This window comes from Coregonus lavaretus (genome assembly GCF_964263955.1).
Source record: "Coregonus lavaretus genome assembly, contig: HAP1_SCAFFOLD_1473, whole genome shotgun sequence".
In the NCBI taxonomy this organism is placed as follows: Eukaryota; Metazoa; Chordata; class Actinopteri; order Salmoniformes; family Salmonidae; genus Coregonus; species Coregonus lavaretus.
The window spans coordinates 98,178-114,849 of NW_028158180.1; the positions used below are offsets into that span (position 1 = coordinate 98,178).

General features: G+C 43.0%; 1 protein-coding gene across 2 annotated transcripts; it reads right to left on the bottom strand.

The window, feature by feature from the left end:
* Positions 1–10,130: 10,130 nt before the first annotated feature.
* Positions 10,131–15,998, bottom strand: LOC311124355 (metastasis-associated in colon cancer protein 1-like; the record flags this gene model as incomplete). Of its 2 annotated transcripts, XM_084198517.1 has the most annotated exons (5): positions 10,131–11,323; positions 11,648–11,836; positions 12,010–14,063; positions 14,364–14,489; positions 15,870–15,998. In XM_084198517.1, 4 exons carry the CDS (start codon positions 14,479–14,481, stop codon positions 11,120–11,122), a joined length of 2,565 nt encoding a protein of 854 aa, XP_084054643.1. In that variant the 3' UTR covers positions 10,131–11,119. The 2 variants fall into 2 exon arrangements, with proteins under 2 accessions (XP_084054643.1, XP_084054642.1); XM_084198516.1 differs by lacking the exon at positions 15,870–15,998 and having other exon boundaries at positions 14,364–14,499.
* Positions 15,999–16,672: the final 674 nt, after the last annotated feature.

Genomic DNA, 16,672 nt, shown 5'->3' on the forward strand with positions numbered 1-16,672 from the left:
ACAAAATACACTGCCTCACTGAGTCTGAAAAGGCAGAGTGCTGGTCTATTCTTTGTGCAGATTGGTTTTGCCTGGGGGCATTTGGGGGTTTTGCTCCTCTGGTTTCGCTGCTATGGGTGAAGTCTCTCCGCTGATTCTCCCTTGGCTTGTTAACAAAAAAGCAGGCAGGCAACAGAAACATTCCAGACAGTGTTCGCATTCAGTTCACACAGACAGTCCATGTTTTTAGTGCTGACGGTCTCAGACAACCTGTTCCTGTGTGTTCTGTTCTTTGCTCTACTGTCGGTGCAAGGAAGAAACCAGGAGAAAGAAATTGTCAAGCACGCATTACTTTTTACACTTGACAAGCTGCAGTTTATGTTAATGCTGTTGATGTTTGGGTTTGTGGATGTTGTATGAGTGTTGTATGAGTGTTGTATGTGGAAGAGGATGCATCCTTTAGTCATGTTATCTTGTTCCTGTAAAAAAGAAAAGCTACAGGTGTACTATTAATACAGCGGGCCCCTCCTAAGTCCTAAACGGTACCCTATTCACTACATAGTGCACCACTTTTGACCAGAGCCCTACTACGGACCCTGGTCAAAAGTAGTGCACTATATAGGGAATATGGTGCCATTTGGGACGCACCTTGTGTGTTTGGAAATGGCCGTCTTCTTTAATAGGCCGGGCAGAGGAGACACTGTCTGATGTGGTGGATCATGTGACGTCAATAAGCATAATGATGGTGATCTACAGTCAACATCAAAACAGGGTCGTGGGGATTAGCTGTATGTCTTATTCAAATGGGCACTGACGATCTGGCTCAGATTTAGGGGTCGACTCGGTACATTACAATATTTTAATGAACTCTGTAATCGACTATTAACTTTAACCTACTCTCACTGCAACATGTGCAGGAAGTTGCGTTTACAGATTGAGCACGGTTAAAAAATAGAAAGTGACTGTACATGAGGCATGTTTCACACATTTCTTGAGCTTGAGACATCACATCATTTAAATGTAGAACAGGTAACCTGCCACCTCCGTTTATGAAACATGTCAGGTGCATTGTTGTTTCGTCTTCACAAAGGGAAGCTGCGTACCTCCATCAGGTACTTCTCTTCCTTCCTGTTTACTTTAACTAAAGAAACCACTGAAACTATATTTGATCATGCAAAATCAGACCTAAATAAATAGACAATACATCTCTGTCTCTTCCTATATGATACTAAGCGAGTGACAGCCAGGCATGTTGACATCTCACTCGTGACGATCTGTGCTGTCCCAGATAGTGCATTTTACAGCCATTACCTCCATCATCACACTGCTCCCAGTAATGTGGAGTGTCAGAGCCAGCGCCATCTTAGAGGACAGCTCACCAGGTACAGGCAACGCTACCTGCCTGCCTTCAACATGTCTAGTGAAGGAAAACCACAAAGTAACTATTGCTGTAAAACAATAACCTGCATGGTGTTATTCTAAAGGCCTAGACTGTTAGATGCAGGCCTGGGTCAGTCAGTTCTGTTTTCATTTCCTGAATAGCAAACAGAAGATTAAAGTGCATTTGGAAAGTATTCAGACCCCTTGACGTTTTCCACATGTTGTTACGTTACAGCCTTATTCTAAAATGGATTCAATAGTTTTTTCTTCTTCCTCATCAATCTACACACAATATCCCATAATGAAAAAGCAAAAACAAGTTTTTATAAATCTTTGCAAATATATTATAAATAAAAAACGAAAATATCACATTTACATAAGTATACAGACCCTTTACTCAGTACTACTATTACAGCCTCAAGTCTTCTTGGGTATGACACTACAAGCATGGCACACCTGTATTTGGGGTTTCTCCCATTCTTCTCTGCAGATCCTCTCTAGCTCTGTCAGGTTGGATGGGGAGCGTCGCTGCACAGCTATTTCAGGTCTCTCCAGAGATGTTCGATCGAGTTCAAGTCTGGGCTCTGGCTGGGCCACTCATGGACATTCAGAGACTTGTCCCGAAGCCACTCTTGCATTGTCTTGGCTGTGTGCTTAGGGTCTTGTCCTGTTGGAAGGTGAACCTTCGCCCCAGTCTGAGGTCCTGAGCGCACTGGAGCTGGTTTTAATCAAGGATCAAGAATGATGGAGGCCACTGTGTTCTTGGGGACCTTCAATGCTGCAGACATGTTTTGGTACCCTTCCCCAGATCTGTGCCTCGACACAATCCTGTCTTGGAGCTTTACGGACAATTCCTTCAACCTCATGGCTTGGTTTTTGCTCTGACATGCACTGTCAACTACTGTGGTACCTTATATAGACAGGTGTGTGCCTTTCCAAATCATGTCCAATCAATTGAATTTACCACAGGTGGACTCCAATCAAGTTGTAGAAACACCTAAAAACCGGTTTACGCTTTGTCATTATGGTGTATTGTGTGTAGATTGATGAGTGAAACAAATAATTTAGTCTATTTTAGAATAAGGCTGTAACGTAGCAAAATTTGGAAAAAGTCAAGGGGTCTGAATACTTTCCAAATGCACTGTAGACGCGGCTATCATTTCTGCACATTCAGATGGGACATCTGTTTCCTATGAAGCAGATCTCCCAGTCTATGGTGGTGACTGGTGATTGAAGGAAACTGATTGATAAGGAAACTGATTATTTAAATGGATTAATCCAGGTTTTTTTACACATTGAGCAACCGGTGTGGTGTCCGAACAACGATGCTGCGATGATGTGTTGATAAGGAATCCGCTGACACTGTACTTGATTATAAAGGTTTATTATATCAAAGATTTCAGCATCAATTTACAGACTCTGCAGAATCTGGAGAGCAACGAAACCAATCCCAAATATGATCGCTCTCCCTGTCCTTTTGTTAAAACATGATATATATATCCTATGCTTCATGTAACACAAGATGGCGTGATTTGAATAGACCAATCCCTGGCGTCCACATATCCGAATCTCCACTGTTTTAGGGGGCCCCTATATTAACACTTTCCAGATGTTTCAGCAAAGTAGAGTAAAGTTCATCTAACCAACAATATGAAAAGCTCAGATACTACAAATTTCCCCCCTTCGAGACTAATTAAGTCTCGAAAACAAAAAGAATAGGATTATGACAAATAACAATTTTTATTACATCAGGCTTCTTGTGTAACTTTAGCAACAAAACCAAGTTTATGGAGTGTGAACAAATTTTTATGGAGTGTAAGAGCGAAAAACCTGTCTGGCAGCTTTGTTTCCAAATATCCATCAATCAATCAAGACAGGAAAATTCTCTCACGGCCCCTCTGCTCCAGGCGATCACCTAAGTACTCCAGATCAATTTATAAATCTTTATCAATGCATTTTAAGCTATGATGCAATCGAATACACGTGAAAGCCTCAGAAAACAAAATACAATAAAAAAATGTCCACATTCAGGCTGGTCGACCCATCGGACCCTCCCGTGGATTCTCTCTGTCCCTGCCTAGACCCAATATCCCTAAGCGTCAAAGAAAAAAGAAAAACATCTGATGTCCCCACATGTACCCAACAACAGAAAACATAATTCTTCAAAAAATTAATACAGAAAGAATATGACACAAATTATGTATTACACATGCAAATATGTATATACAGTGGGGAGAACAAGTATTTGATACACTGACGATTTTGTAGGTTTTCCTACTTACAAAGCATGTCCAGAAAATCACATTGTATGATTTTTAAGTAATTAATTTGCATTTTATTGCATGACATAAGTATTTGATCACCTACCAACCAGTAAGAATTCCGTCTCTCAGAGACCTGTTAATTTTTCTTTAAGAAGCACTCCTGTTCTCCAATCATTACCTGTATTAACTGCACCTGTTTGAACTCGTTACCTGTATAAAAGACACCTGTCCACACACTCAATCAAACAGACTCCAACCTCTCCACAATGGCCAAGACCAGAGAGCTGTGTAAGGACATCAGGGATAAAATTGTAGACCTGCACAAGGCTGGGATGGGCTACAGGACAATAGGCAAGCAGCTTGGTGAGAAGGCAACAACTGTTGGCGCAATTATTAGAAAATTGAAGAAGTTCAAGATGACGGTCAATCACCCTCGGTCTGGGGTTCCATGCAAGATCTCACCTCGTGGGGCATCAATGATCATGAGGAAGGTGAGGGATCAGCCCAGAACTACACGGCAGGACCTGGTCAATGACCTGAAGAGAGCTGGGACCACAGTCTCAAAGAAAACCATTAGTAACACACTACGCCGTCATGGATTAAAATCCTGCAGCGCACGCAAGGTCCCCCTGCTCAAGCCAGCGCATGTCCAGGCCCGTCTGAAGTTTGCCAATGACCATCTGGATGATCCAGAGGAGGAATGGGAGAAGGTCATGTGGTCTGATGAGACAAAAATAGAGCTTTTTGGTCTAAACTCCACTCGCGGTGTTTGGAGGAAGAAGAAGGATGAGTACAACCCCAAGAAAACCATCCCAACCGTGACGCATGGAGGTGGAAACATCATTCTTTGGGGATGCTTCTCTGCAAAGGGGACAGGACGACTGCACCATATTGAGGGGAGGATGGATGGGGCCATGTATCGCGAGATCTTGGCTAACAACCTCCTTCCCTCAGTAAGAGCATTGAAGATGGGTCGTGGCTGGGTCTTCCCGCATGACAACGACCCGAAACACACAGCCAGGGCAACTAAGGAGTGGCTCCGTAAGAAGCATCTCAAGGTCCTGGAGTGGCCTAGCCAGTCTCCAGACCTGAACCCAATAGAAAATCTTTGGAGGGAGCTGAAAGTCCGTATTGCCCAGCGACAGCCCCGAAACCTGAAGGATCTGGAGAAGGTCTGTATGGAGGAGTGGGCCAAAATCCCTGCTGCAGTGTGTGCAAACCTGGTCAAGACCTACAGGAAACCTATGATGTCTGTAATTGCAAACAAAGGTTTCTGTACCAAATATTAAGTTATGCTTTTCTGATGTATCAAATACTTATATTTATGTCATGCAATAAAATGCAAATGAATTACTTAAAAATCATACAATGTGATTTTCTGGATTTTTGTTTTAGATTCCGTCTCTCACAGTTGAAGTGTACCTATGATCAAAATTACAGACCTCTACATGCTTTGTCAGTAGGAAAACCTGCAAAATCGGCAGTGTATCAAATACTTGTTCTCCCCACTGTATAAGTCTGCGTGTCACAGCAGCTCAGTGCAGGCAGGGGAGTGGCATATTTGTTCTGTGTAACTGTAAACTCCTAGAACTCCACACATGCGCAGTTCATTTATTAGTGTGACTTCAGAGTGAGATGAGCATTCCCGCAAGCAATTTTTCTCTAAGTCAAACAGCAGACAGACCAGCTGTCTCTCCGTTCTTTCCAACAAACCACATTTACCACACAGACAACAGTAACACTGAACAAAATGCACAAACCAACACAAAACATAGAACACAAATCCTACTTCGAAGTTTCTTAACTTTACTTTAGTCTATTTTCTCTCTCCTCTTTATTCACCCATTCTACTCCAATCTGCAGATCTATACCCATTTTCTTATCCATTACAAATCCTCTCTATACAATCATAACGTCCTCCCGGGGGCTCATAGATTTTAACAAATTTGAAAACGTTCTCTCAAATGGAGACTCATAAGGTTTTAACCGTAATTAACAGATTTCCTTACAAAAAACTAAAACCCCTGTTCTCAACCAAAACATATATATGTATATATATCTAACATAAAATCTTATCATAGCATGAGTCGAGCATATAAATCTCTGCACAATCCACACAGCTGAAACACAGCAGAGACATCTTTCTTTGCGCACACACACACTCTCTTTCTCTCACACACACATGAAAACTTCCCTAAAGCATGCTTCCGCCGGCTCCTTTTCCTTTATTTTCCTTCCTAAATTTGTGCTACCTTGAGTTGCAGATATTCAATGAGAGGCTACTTCGGATATATAGCTCGTCAACTATATAACGAAAGGTAACATACAATTGAATGTGTATTCTACAATCTCCCAGTTCCTTGGAACGGACCCGAAAATTCACCTAGTGACTTTCCAGGATTTGCGGCCCATCTAATGATCGCCTCATTTGAGGGCTTCCGTAGATCAGCGGCGTCATAATCATTATACCTTTTTCCTTAATTCCTTGTCCCTTATTTTATTCCTCTATTTTATTCCTTTTTCGCTTTAATTTTATTCAAGCCAAATTTCCCTGGGCCCAGTGTTATCAATTCCTTTTTTCCTTTGATCCTTTATTATATAGACACTCCCCCCTGTTTGCGTCGTTTCCAACGCAAACAAAATTTAGGAAATTTAGAACGGAATCTCATCACACAGCAATCACAGCATGGCACACACAGGTTCTTCACGGTGCATCCCCTCAACGCACACACAGCCACACGAACTGACCAGCGCCCAAAGTTGTGAGAAAGCTCACCTTATCTGCCGGCCTCTGGAGCGGGAGTCAGCTCACCTTATCTGCCGGCCTCTGGAGCGGGAGTCAGCTCACCTTATCTGCCGGCCTCTGGAGCGGGAGTCAGCTCACCGTATCTGCCGGCCTCTGGAGCGGGAGTCAGCTCACCTTATTTGCCGGCCTCTGGAGCGGGAGTCAGCTCACTGTATCTGCCGGCCTCTGGAGCGGGAGGCAGCTCACCTTATTTGCCGGCCTCTGGAGCGGGAGTCAGCTCACCGTATCTGCCGGCCTCTGGAGCGGGAGTCAGCTCACCTTATCTGCCGGCCTCTGGAGCGGGAGTCAGCTCACCGTATCTGCCGGCCTCTGGAGCGGGAGTCAGCTCACCTTATTTGCCGGCCTCTGGAGCGGGAGTCAGCTCACCGTATCTGCCGGCCTCTGGAGCGGGAGTCAGCTCACCTTATCTGCCGGCCTCTGGAGCGGGAGTCAGCTCACCGTATCTGCCGGCCTCTGGAGCGGGAGTCAGCTCACCTTATTTGCCGGCCTCTGGAGCGGGAGTCAGCTCACCGTATCTGCTGGCCTCTGGAGCGGGAGTCAGCTCACCTTATCTGCCGGCCTCTGGAGCGGGAGTCAGCTCACCGTATCTGCCGGCCTCTGGAGCGGGAGTCAGCTCACCTTATTTGCCGGCCTCTGGAGCGGGAGTCAGCTCACCGTATCTGCCGGCCTCTGGAGCGGGAGTCAGCTCACCTTATCTGCCGGACTCTGGAGCGGGAGTCAGCTCACCTTATCTGCCGGACTCTGGAGCGGGAGTCAGCTCACCTTATCTGCCGGACTCTGGAGCGGGAGTCAGCTCACCGTATCTGCCGGCCTCTGGAGCGGGAGTCAGCTCACCTTATCTGCCGGCCTCTGGAGCGGGAGTCAGCTCACCTTATCTGCCGGCTTCTGGAGCGGGAGTCATCTCACCGTATCTGCCGGCCTCTGGAGCGGGAGTCAGCTCCGAGCCCATGATGGAACGTTGAAACAGACGCAACACGTCCCAAAATCCTCGTCGCCAATTTCTGTGGTGTCCGAACAACGATGCTGCGATGATGTGTTGATAAGAAATCTGCTGACACTGTACTTGATTATAAAGGTTTATTATATCAAAGATTTCAGCATCAATTTACAGACTCTGCAGAATCTGGAGAGCAACGAAACCAATCCCAAATATGATCGCTCTCCCTGTCCTTTTGTTAAAACATGATATATATATCCTATGCTTCATGTAACATAAGATGGCGTGATTTGAATAGACCAATCCCTGGCCTCCACATATCCGAATCTCCACTGTTTTAGGGGGCCCCTATATTAACACTTTCCAGATGTTTCAGCAAAGTAGAGTAAAGTTCATCTAACCAACAATATGAAAACCTCAGATACTACACCTGTTTCTTTAGTGAAACAAGGAAGTGAATCAGAGGAATTGTCCCAGTAAGTGTGGACAGTCAATGACTAAATGGGCAGACATCCTGACCTGGGGTGGTAATCCAGTCAGACAGTACTCTCTCTAGCCTGTCACATCAGAGAACTGTCATGACTTGGGATGTTCAGGACGGTAGATTAGTATCTATGTTCAAACACACTTAAATACTGTGGTTCTAGCTCTGCCTATAATTAAAATATTTTAATTTTAATAGTGAGGAATAAACAGTAAATGTCCCATCTATGTTCCTCCTCTCTTCTCCTAGGAAACAGTCGGACATGAGCCAGATATCTGGACAGGATTTGGTGTCCTCCTTGTGTTACTGCCTGCTCACCCGTGCTTTAACCTCACCCGGAAAACAGGACCTCTTTGTCTTGGGTTATGTCACATTTAATGGCCCCCTAATAGGTCCCATGTAGCTCAGTTGGTAGAGCATGGCGTTTGCAACGCCAGGGTTGTGGGTATCGATTCCCACGGGGGGCCAGTATGAAAATGTATGCACTCACTAACTGTAAGTCGCTCTGGATAAGAGTGTCTGCTAAATGACTAAAATGTAAATGTAATTGATCTGAAGGCTGGGATTGGTTGAATTTTTTTATTTAACTTTTATTTAACTAGGCAAGTCAGTTAAGAACCAATTCTGATTTACAATGCTGGCCTGCCAAGAGGCAAAAGGCTTTCTGCAGGGACGGGGGCTGGAATTAAAAATAAAACTGTAGGACAAAACAGACATCACGACAAGAGAGACACCACACCACTACGTAAAGAGAGACCTAAGACAACAACACAACACTACATAAAGAGAGACCTAAGACAACAACACAACACTACATAAAGAGAGACCTAAGACAACACTACATAAAGAGAGACCTAAGACAACACTACATAAAGAGAGACCTAAGACAACACTATATAAAGAGAGACCTAAGACAACGCAACACTACGTAAAGAGAGACCTAAGACAACAACACAACACTACATAAATAGAGACCTAAGACGCCACAACACTACATAAAGAGAGACCTAAGACACCACAACACTACATAAAGAGAGACCTAAGACAACAACACAACACTACATAAAGAGAGACCTAAGACGCCACAACACTACATAAAGAGAGACCTAAGACGCCACAACACTACATAAAGAGCGACCTAAGACACCACAACACTACATAAAGAGAGACCTAAGATGCCACAACACTACATAAAGAGAGACCTAAGACAACGCAACACTACATAAAGAGAGACCTAAGACACCGCAACACTACATAAAGAGAGACCTAAGACAACAACACAACACTACATAAAGAGAGACCTAAGACAACAACACAACACTACATAAAGAGAGACCTAAGACAACAACACAACACTACATAAAGAGAGACCTAAGACAACAACACAACACTACATAAAGAGAGACCTAAGACAACAACACAACACTACATAAAGAGAGACCTACGACAACAACACAACACTACATAAAGAGAGACCTAAGACGCCACAACACTACATAAAGAGAGACCTAAGACACCACAACACTACATAGAGAGACCTAAGACACCACAACACTACGTAAAGAGAGACCTAGCATGGCAGCAACACATGACAACACATGAATTCTGTGTGTCTCACTCACTCACTGCTGACCAGTCCAGCGGAGAAAGAAAGAATACTGCCCATGCAAGCTGGAGGAGTGATATCCATCCCTCTTATTACGTGGATATGAAAACACATAGTAATCATTTATTGTTTCCTCAGTGCAGAATATGAGGAGTTGGTGTTGACTGTTACTGTACATTTACCTCCACGTAGGGCCGGTTTCCCAGACACTGATTAAGCCTATATAGTCCTGGAAGATAAAGTGAAAACAGGCCAAAATGTGATTCAGGCCTATGTAATGAAAGCGTTTTTGCCATGGTAAATCAGGCCATTTTATTAATCCACCTCTATGAACAGACTTCAGTATTAGGGTCAATGACGTCACTAACGGAGCCCAAGTATTCTCATTTATCTTTAACTGAATGGATGTGACATGTTAAAGACCAAAGTGAACCGCATGACACTACTTGTAGTATCTTGTCACATGATTCCACTACCCACAATGCAAGACACAGACCAGACCCTTCCTGCTCACTATCCCTGCTACTCTTACAAGAAAATGGGATTCACAACCTGGTGATAAACTACAACATGAATAATGGGTCTTCTTCTCAATTAACTACTTACAGTTTTAGTTGCTAATTAATTGAAAATAAATTTACATTTTACAAAATAGATACATTTTCACAGATAAGTAATATATAAGTAATATTTATTCATACTTCACACACACCAGGTCACCATTTCAGTTATAAATCTACATTGTGAAATATTATATTTCAGAAAAAGCACAACAAGGTTGTTTTACATTATATTACATATTTAAAATAGTTTTTAACATAATATGCTATTTTCAAGTAGACAACACTGAGTGCCCTTTAATAGGTTTCAATGGATGGGCTTAAGACACTGAGATAGAAAACAGCAATCTAAATACTTAGGATTGGATTTGGCAGATAAAACATTCCAACCTTAATCAAAATGTGCGTAAATACAGTGTCTAAAATCAACATTGTCTAATTACTAAATGTAAAATGTAATGAAAAAGCAGGGGGATTGCATGTAACATAAAATATATACAGTATAAAACTGTGTGAGAACATATTGTGTACAACTGGAAGAGCTAACTACTGTATGTTGCCTTACTATTAATGTAAGATCAATAACAAGCTCTATCACATAGTGTCGAACAGAAAAATCAAAAGTAACAGACGTCAATATAGTTTCTGCTGTTTTAAGAAAATATGTAAATGGAGGCAAATTAGATGATAATCTGTTAGAGAAATTATCATGTAAATGGTTAATATGGCAGAGAAATATGTTTGTTTGCATCCTGTGTAACAGAATCTGTCCATACACTGGTTCTAGATTTGTATGAACAAAATCTAGCAATATAGTTTAAGTATCTGGCCACAATGAAACATGCAATATTGCTATAATTATTGTTTACGACATTAACTGAACTATAAGAAGAAACTCTGAAAAAGTGGGCAAAGATACGGCACAATACAAGAACAAGGACAAACATTGACTCTGCATCGTAAACAAGGACCTCCATTTTCAAATATAGTGGGAACTGTACAGTAAGCTTCATCAAAGGGCCTCTGTGGCCTCAGTTCTTACCCATTGGAGCGCTCCAGCGCGTTCATTCTTCTCCTCAGTGGGGTTCTATGGTTCTATGGTTCTATGGTTTGGGGAAGGCCGAGACCCTGAGGATCTCCAGACAGTTGACTGCGATGAGCGCCCCGGTCAGCTGCCTCCACTGTCTGGTGATTGGGCTCTTCATCTTGTCCAGGGCCAGGTGGAGGTCCTGGATCATGTCCTGGTAGCCCTCCTCATACAGCTGGCTCCATGAGTACAGGAAGTCATAGGCAGGTTTCCACATGGACTACAATAGAGGAGAGAGGAGGAACCACGAGTTCAGTTCAGTTGATAGTTAATTGATAGTTTGAGCATCTATCATATCAGAGTTTATTCATCATATGCACAGGATACAGCAGGGTATAAACGGTACAATGAAATGCTTACTTGCGTGCTCTCAAAAGAGCAGTGGAAATAAATCTATTGCCCATCTATAATGGACGATATGAATAAAAGTATTGGTACAGCCTTACTAATCCTTGTCTGTTGATCCAATGAGATCATGAAGGTGTGATCTTCTAAAAACAACACATTTTCCTAAATACAACAAATACAAGTCAAATGAACAAACCGTGGCGCTAACTTCTCCACTCTTCCCCCGGTGTGGTGCCTCGTAATCAGCGATCTGAGCACTGGAGAGTTTCCCCAGCCTCTCAGCGAGCTCCCTCCACCTGATACCCAGCTCCACCGCCGTGGACAGGATGACCGTGTTCTGGATCAAATGAGCCACAAGAGCCTGAGAGTCCATCTTCAACAGGCCCTAGGATGTAAAAAGCACCATACAAAACACATACTTGAAATGCAACAAATGAAGCGCATTTAGAAAAGAGAAAAAGTCACTCAAAACAAAGGTCAAGTTGGTTTGAAGTTTCTTCTCTAAACCTGAGACCTATCAAACAAATGTTTTCATGCCCCGTCCTTTTCTACACTTACGATTATAAGCTTGTGCTGGAACTTCTTCTTGCTGTTCTCAGTGTGGCAGTCCTCCTTCAGTTTCTCCAGCACGCATGCAACCTTCTCGGCTTCTGTTTCAGCATGTCTCCGTGTGATTGTGTCCAGCGACAAGCTTGAGTAGCCAAGGGCATCAGCGAAGCCCCTCCAGCTGGGAATGTGTTTGGTCACCAGTGTCTGGATGTCTGAGTACATGTAGGTGAGCTTCTTGAACGGCAGTGCCATGTTGTCCAAGAGGGTCTCGGTGGTGAAGTCAGTGCCGTTGAAGTCGATCACTTGGTCTCGGGTGATGAGCTTGACGTTCTTGCAATGGACCAGGCCGGTCCTGCCTCGGAGGAAGCCAATGTACCACTCCTTGACTTTGGACTGGCCCACCGACCTCACGGTCTCTCTGGAGAGGAGAGCCACTGTGTCTCCCTTGAAGTACTCCAGGAGGTATTCCACTCGCGGTTGACGGAGCACTGACTTCAGTGCCACCCCGTAACACTGCACCTTCACAGGTCTGCTCCCAAATTTGGGGAACTCTGGGACGGATTCCTCCGGGATAGGTAGCGATTGACACATTTTGTTTTGCCTGGAACCTCGCTTTTCAGAGCGAATAGGTGCCGCTGCAGGGGAAGACACCTGGAACTCTGCTACAGTGACACTGTTTGAATCCCTCACCTGGAGGCGTAGCTTAAAGGAATCCATCTCCCCATTGCCCATGTTGGCCAGCTCAAGAGGCAGGTGAATGACTTTGCCCAGTTTGAGTAGCCCTTGTCTCACCTCTTTCCTTTTATCCTGGGCTTTGACCTTGAACTTTGATGCTATGACGGTAGTCGCGATGTGTAGGTCATTCAGTCTCTCTGGGCTAAACTGGTGCTTCTCCCAGAGCTGTAGAACCAGAGGGGGCAGGTTTCTGCTGCCTCTGTGGATATCTGAGAACGGAAGCCTCGGTGGAACATTATCGTGGCAAGAGACGACCACGACCACTTTGAAAGACGGATGGATATACTTTGGGCCATAAACGGCAACAGTGACTCGACGATCCAGGTAATCCCAAACAGATGTAGCAGGGGGTTGGATAACCGATGCCTCTGCGGCTACAATAACATAGAAATGAGACTTTAAGTCTTGAAGCTTCATCTGCATGATGTTCTTGTAAATGTAACAGTCCTTGACTTTCTGATAAGGTCCCTCTCTCTTACTGGACACTAGTCCAACAAAGGTGGTCATGACCTGACTTATCGGATCCTTCTTAACCTCCGCAACCATTTTCATTTCCAGAGAGATGGATTCCTTTCCGCTCGTGTTGCTGAGACTCACCTCCAGGAGCGGACTCACGGTTGTCATATAGTTGTTGTTCAGCCCGTGAGGGGGCTCCAGGATGGCTTTCAGCGCAACCTCCTGAACCTCCCCAGCAGGAACATGGCCCTCTGGGATATGGGCTGTAATATCAGAGTCTGGTAACTGTAGTGACCCTCCGCTGTGACCTATCTTGCAGACTATCTGAGAGTCGGTGGCTTGGGTCTGGGCCCATCCAGGACTCTGACTCATCAGTCCTAGGTCAAGGCATGACCTCGTTAGCTGCCTGTGACTCAACCAGGCCATTTTGTAAGCCTCCCGGTCATTTTTCAACCACTCAAAATCTGCATTCAGAAACAGGCTTGCTGGCGATTTGAGGCTATTGTCTCTTTTGGGTTCCTTTCTCTCCAGGTCGCCGAGAATATCCGAGGCACTCCTCCATCTCCCTGACTGTCTTATGCTCTTTCGCTTCGTATCCGCAAAATGGACGAAGTTTGTTTCGTCCGAAGATGTGCTACTGGCGTCAAAGTTCTCACTGTCAAACAGAGCCGAAGGTTCATCTTGCTGTATTGATAGATCAGCATTGTTTAACGTTTTGTCATTGTTTGTGTGTACAATGTCATCCAAAAATGGATTGGATCCAGATAGTTTGTTCCAGAATGGATTTGTGGTTTGACTTCCATGTTTGACCTCTGGCTGCAACACAGGCCACTCAGAATGTTTTGGCACTTGATTTATTATGTAACTACTCCCTGTGAAAATACAAAATATATGTGTGAAATCAATGCCTTATTTGCTAATATAAAACATACTGTACATATGAGAGCATGGTAAAATCACATAGAATGGGCTTCAATACTGGTTGTAGCTCTTTAAACAGGCAACCATTCAAAGGAGTTACAATACCCATAATGCAATCCTATATTTGAAATTGTTTCATAACTAGGGTTGCAAGAATCTAGTCACTTTCCTAAGACTACCAGATTTTTGCAACCCTATTCATGACATTTAGTTCAAAGACAACATATTTAATAAACGTTAGAGTAGGCTACCAATTAAATTGTTGATGTTCAGCGTTCCATTTTCGTCTAGATCAATCAACATCCCCTCAGATTTGCTCCTAATTAGACTTCCTTGGCGACGAAATGACTTTGCTCTGACAGCTGCCATCTTTACATCTGTAAACATTAAGATTCATAAGTTACATACACAATGACTACAGCTCAAATTGCAATCAGTTTGCATAATAACATATACAGTATATCCTGTATAATATTTTAGCGAATTCGGAGGGTAGCCCTGGCTCGTAACCGGGTCCAGCGACTGTCAAACCAAGACCTTCACCGTTATGCCAAGAGGTCCGAACCCCTTGACGAGGTCGCTAGGTGTTGAGTTAAGGTCGCTACGATATAGGCCTATGTCCTACAATGTTATATGTTTTCTACCCTGGCTGTTTATTCTATAAATATTGGCTACATACACAATAGTTAAAAAATACGGATAAAGTAGCCTACAATTGAAGCTAAAAAAAACTATGAAAACACAGAGAAACAACATATCTAGATAGGCCTACAGTTTCTTTCTTTTACCAAAAATTGTTTTGTGGTGCTGTAGTAGGGCTGGCTGATATCTCCAATTAATATTTTTAGGCCATATCGCCCAGCCATTTGCCATTGTTAGTCCATTTCCTCCACACTGGTTCACACCTGAGATTCTTTACCTGGGGCTACCTGTGGGTTTAGTTTGAGGTAACCTATTTTACAGAGCATAAAGCATGAACTCATTCAGACTGTCATTTGTTTGCGTAAAGGGAGACTTCTTAACATTCATGTATAGCCTATGTAGCTGTCGCAGTGAGTCAGTAGTTATTAATTTGGTTTGTACACGAGTGCACACAAACAGGTTGCTCTTGTCTGGGATTCAACAATCAGTTATTTCGCAAAGCCGCTTCTTGTGTGTGTGTAGGTGGGTGGGTGGGTACCAACCCTCCTGTCGAATTTGACTGTTGCGTCATCTTGAAATACAGAAGCCTAGTTCAGGCGCACCTGTTGGATAGCCTACCTTATCGTTGAGAAAATGTATAAAGCCAGAGCTAGGTGTGAACACACCATCATCATCGACAAAACCATCATAAAAATTAGGCTACATACAGTATGACTACTGTAATAGTTGTTTTTACACATATAGAAATGCTGTCCCACTGTCTATGCCAGATTAATTTTTTTTAAAATACAGTTTCCGCGGAGTCAACAGGTGCATTACAAACGCCCGCTTGTGCGCTTCAACTACGGTAAACCAGTGGCTATGTAGTTCTGTATGATTTTAAAAAGATATATATATATATATATATATATATATATATATATATAGCCTACATGTCAAACTTTCAAACACAAGATAGACCTACCTGTACTACGTTCATACAAATATTATGATTCCGTTCGGCTACCATATATTTAACTGATTTGCCAACTTGCCTACTATTCCCAACGTCGGTAACGTTAGAAGCAGCAGCAGACAAAAATATTGAAAAATAGATTGTAACAATATTTACTTACCATGTCTCGCCAAACGGTCTTTCAGAGATGTCGGGGAATCTCACTTTTCATCCATGGTAATAAGGTTTCCATCATAGCCTTATTTAAACACCAACTTTTTTTAGGAAGCGAGTCATATCGAATCATATCGAATCATATCATTACACCTTCACGCCACAACTCTCGCCTCTGTTTGCTTTGAAACTACAAGCATTCCGGGACTAGTAGTTCAAAACAATGAGGCTACTATTCAAATGAACTGGTTTAAGTTGATTATAAAACTACAATATCCGTAATGCAATCCTGTATTTACACAAAGAGCGTTGCAACACTGAAACTGGAGCAGAAACTAAGTAGTTTCAGTGTTCTGTCATTACATGAGATATTCTTTTTTTCTCCCATGGATGCAATTATGTGAATGGCAGACAGTTCAATGACAAAGTTGGCTCATCATGCATAATCATTTAAGCTATTATAAATGATGGGTCATAATAACACATGTATAAGCTATTTACTAATTGTTTTATACAAAGGGTTTTTGATTAGAAGTTATACATTGTGTTACTCAATTAGTGCATTTTAGTGTATTGCTCAAAATATGTGTTATCACTTGTAGCCTAATATGGCCTACATTAAATATATGTGAATAACATTGTGATCCTCTCTCTTTGTTTAAACATGGGTGTGTTTCTTCTAGCCTATGGCTTTATGCACATCATATGTTTGTGGTGTTGAGATTGCGCTCATATATCTTGTCTTGTCCAAACTCAACATCCAAACTCAATATCCAAACTCAACATCCAAACTCAACATCCAAACTCAAC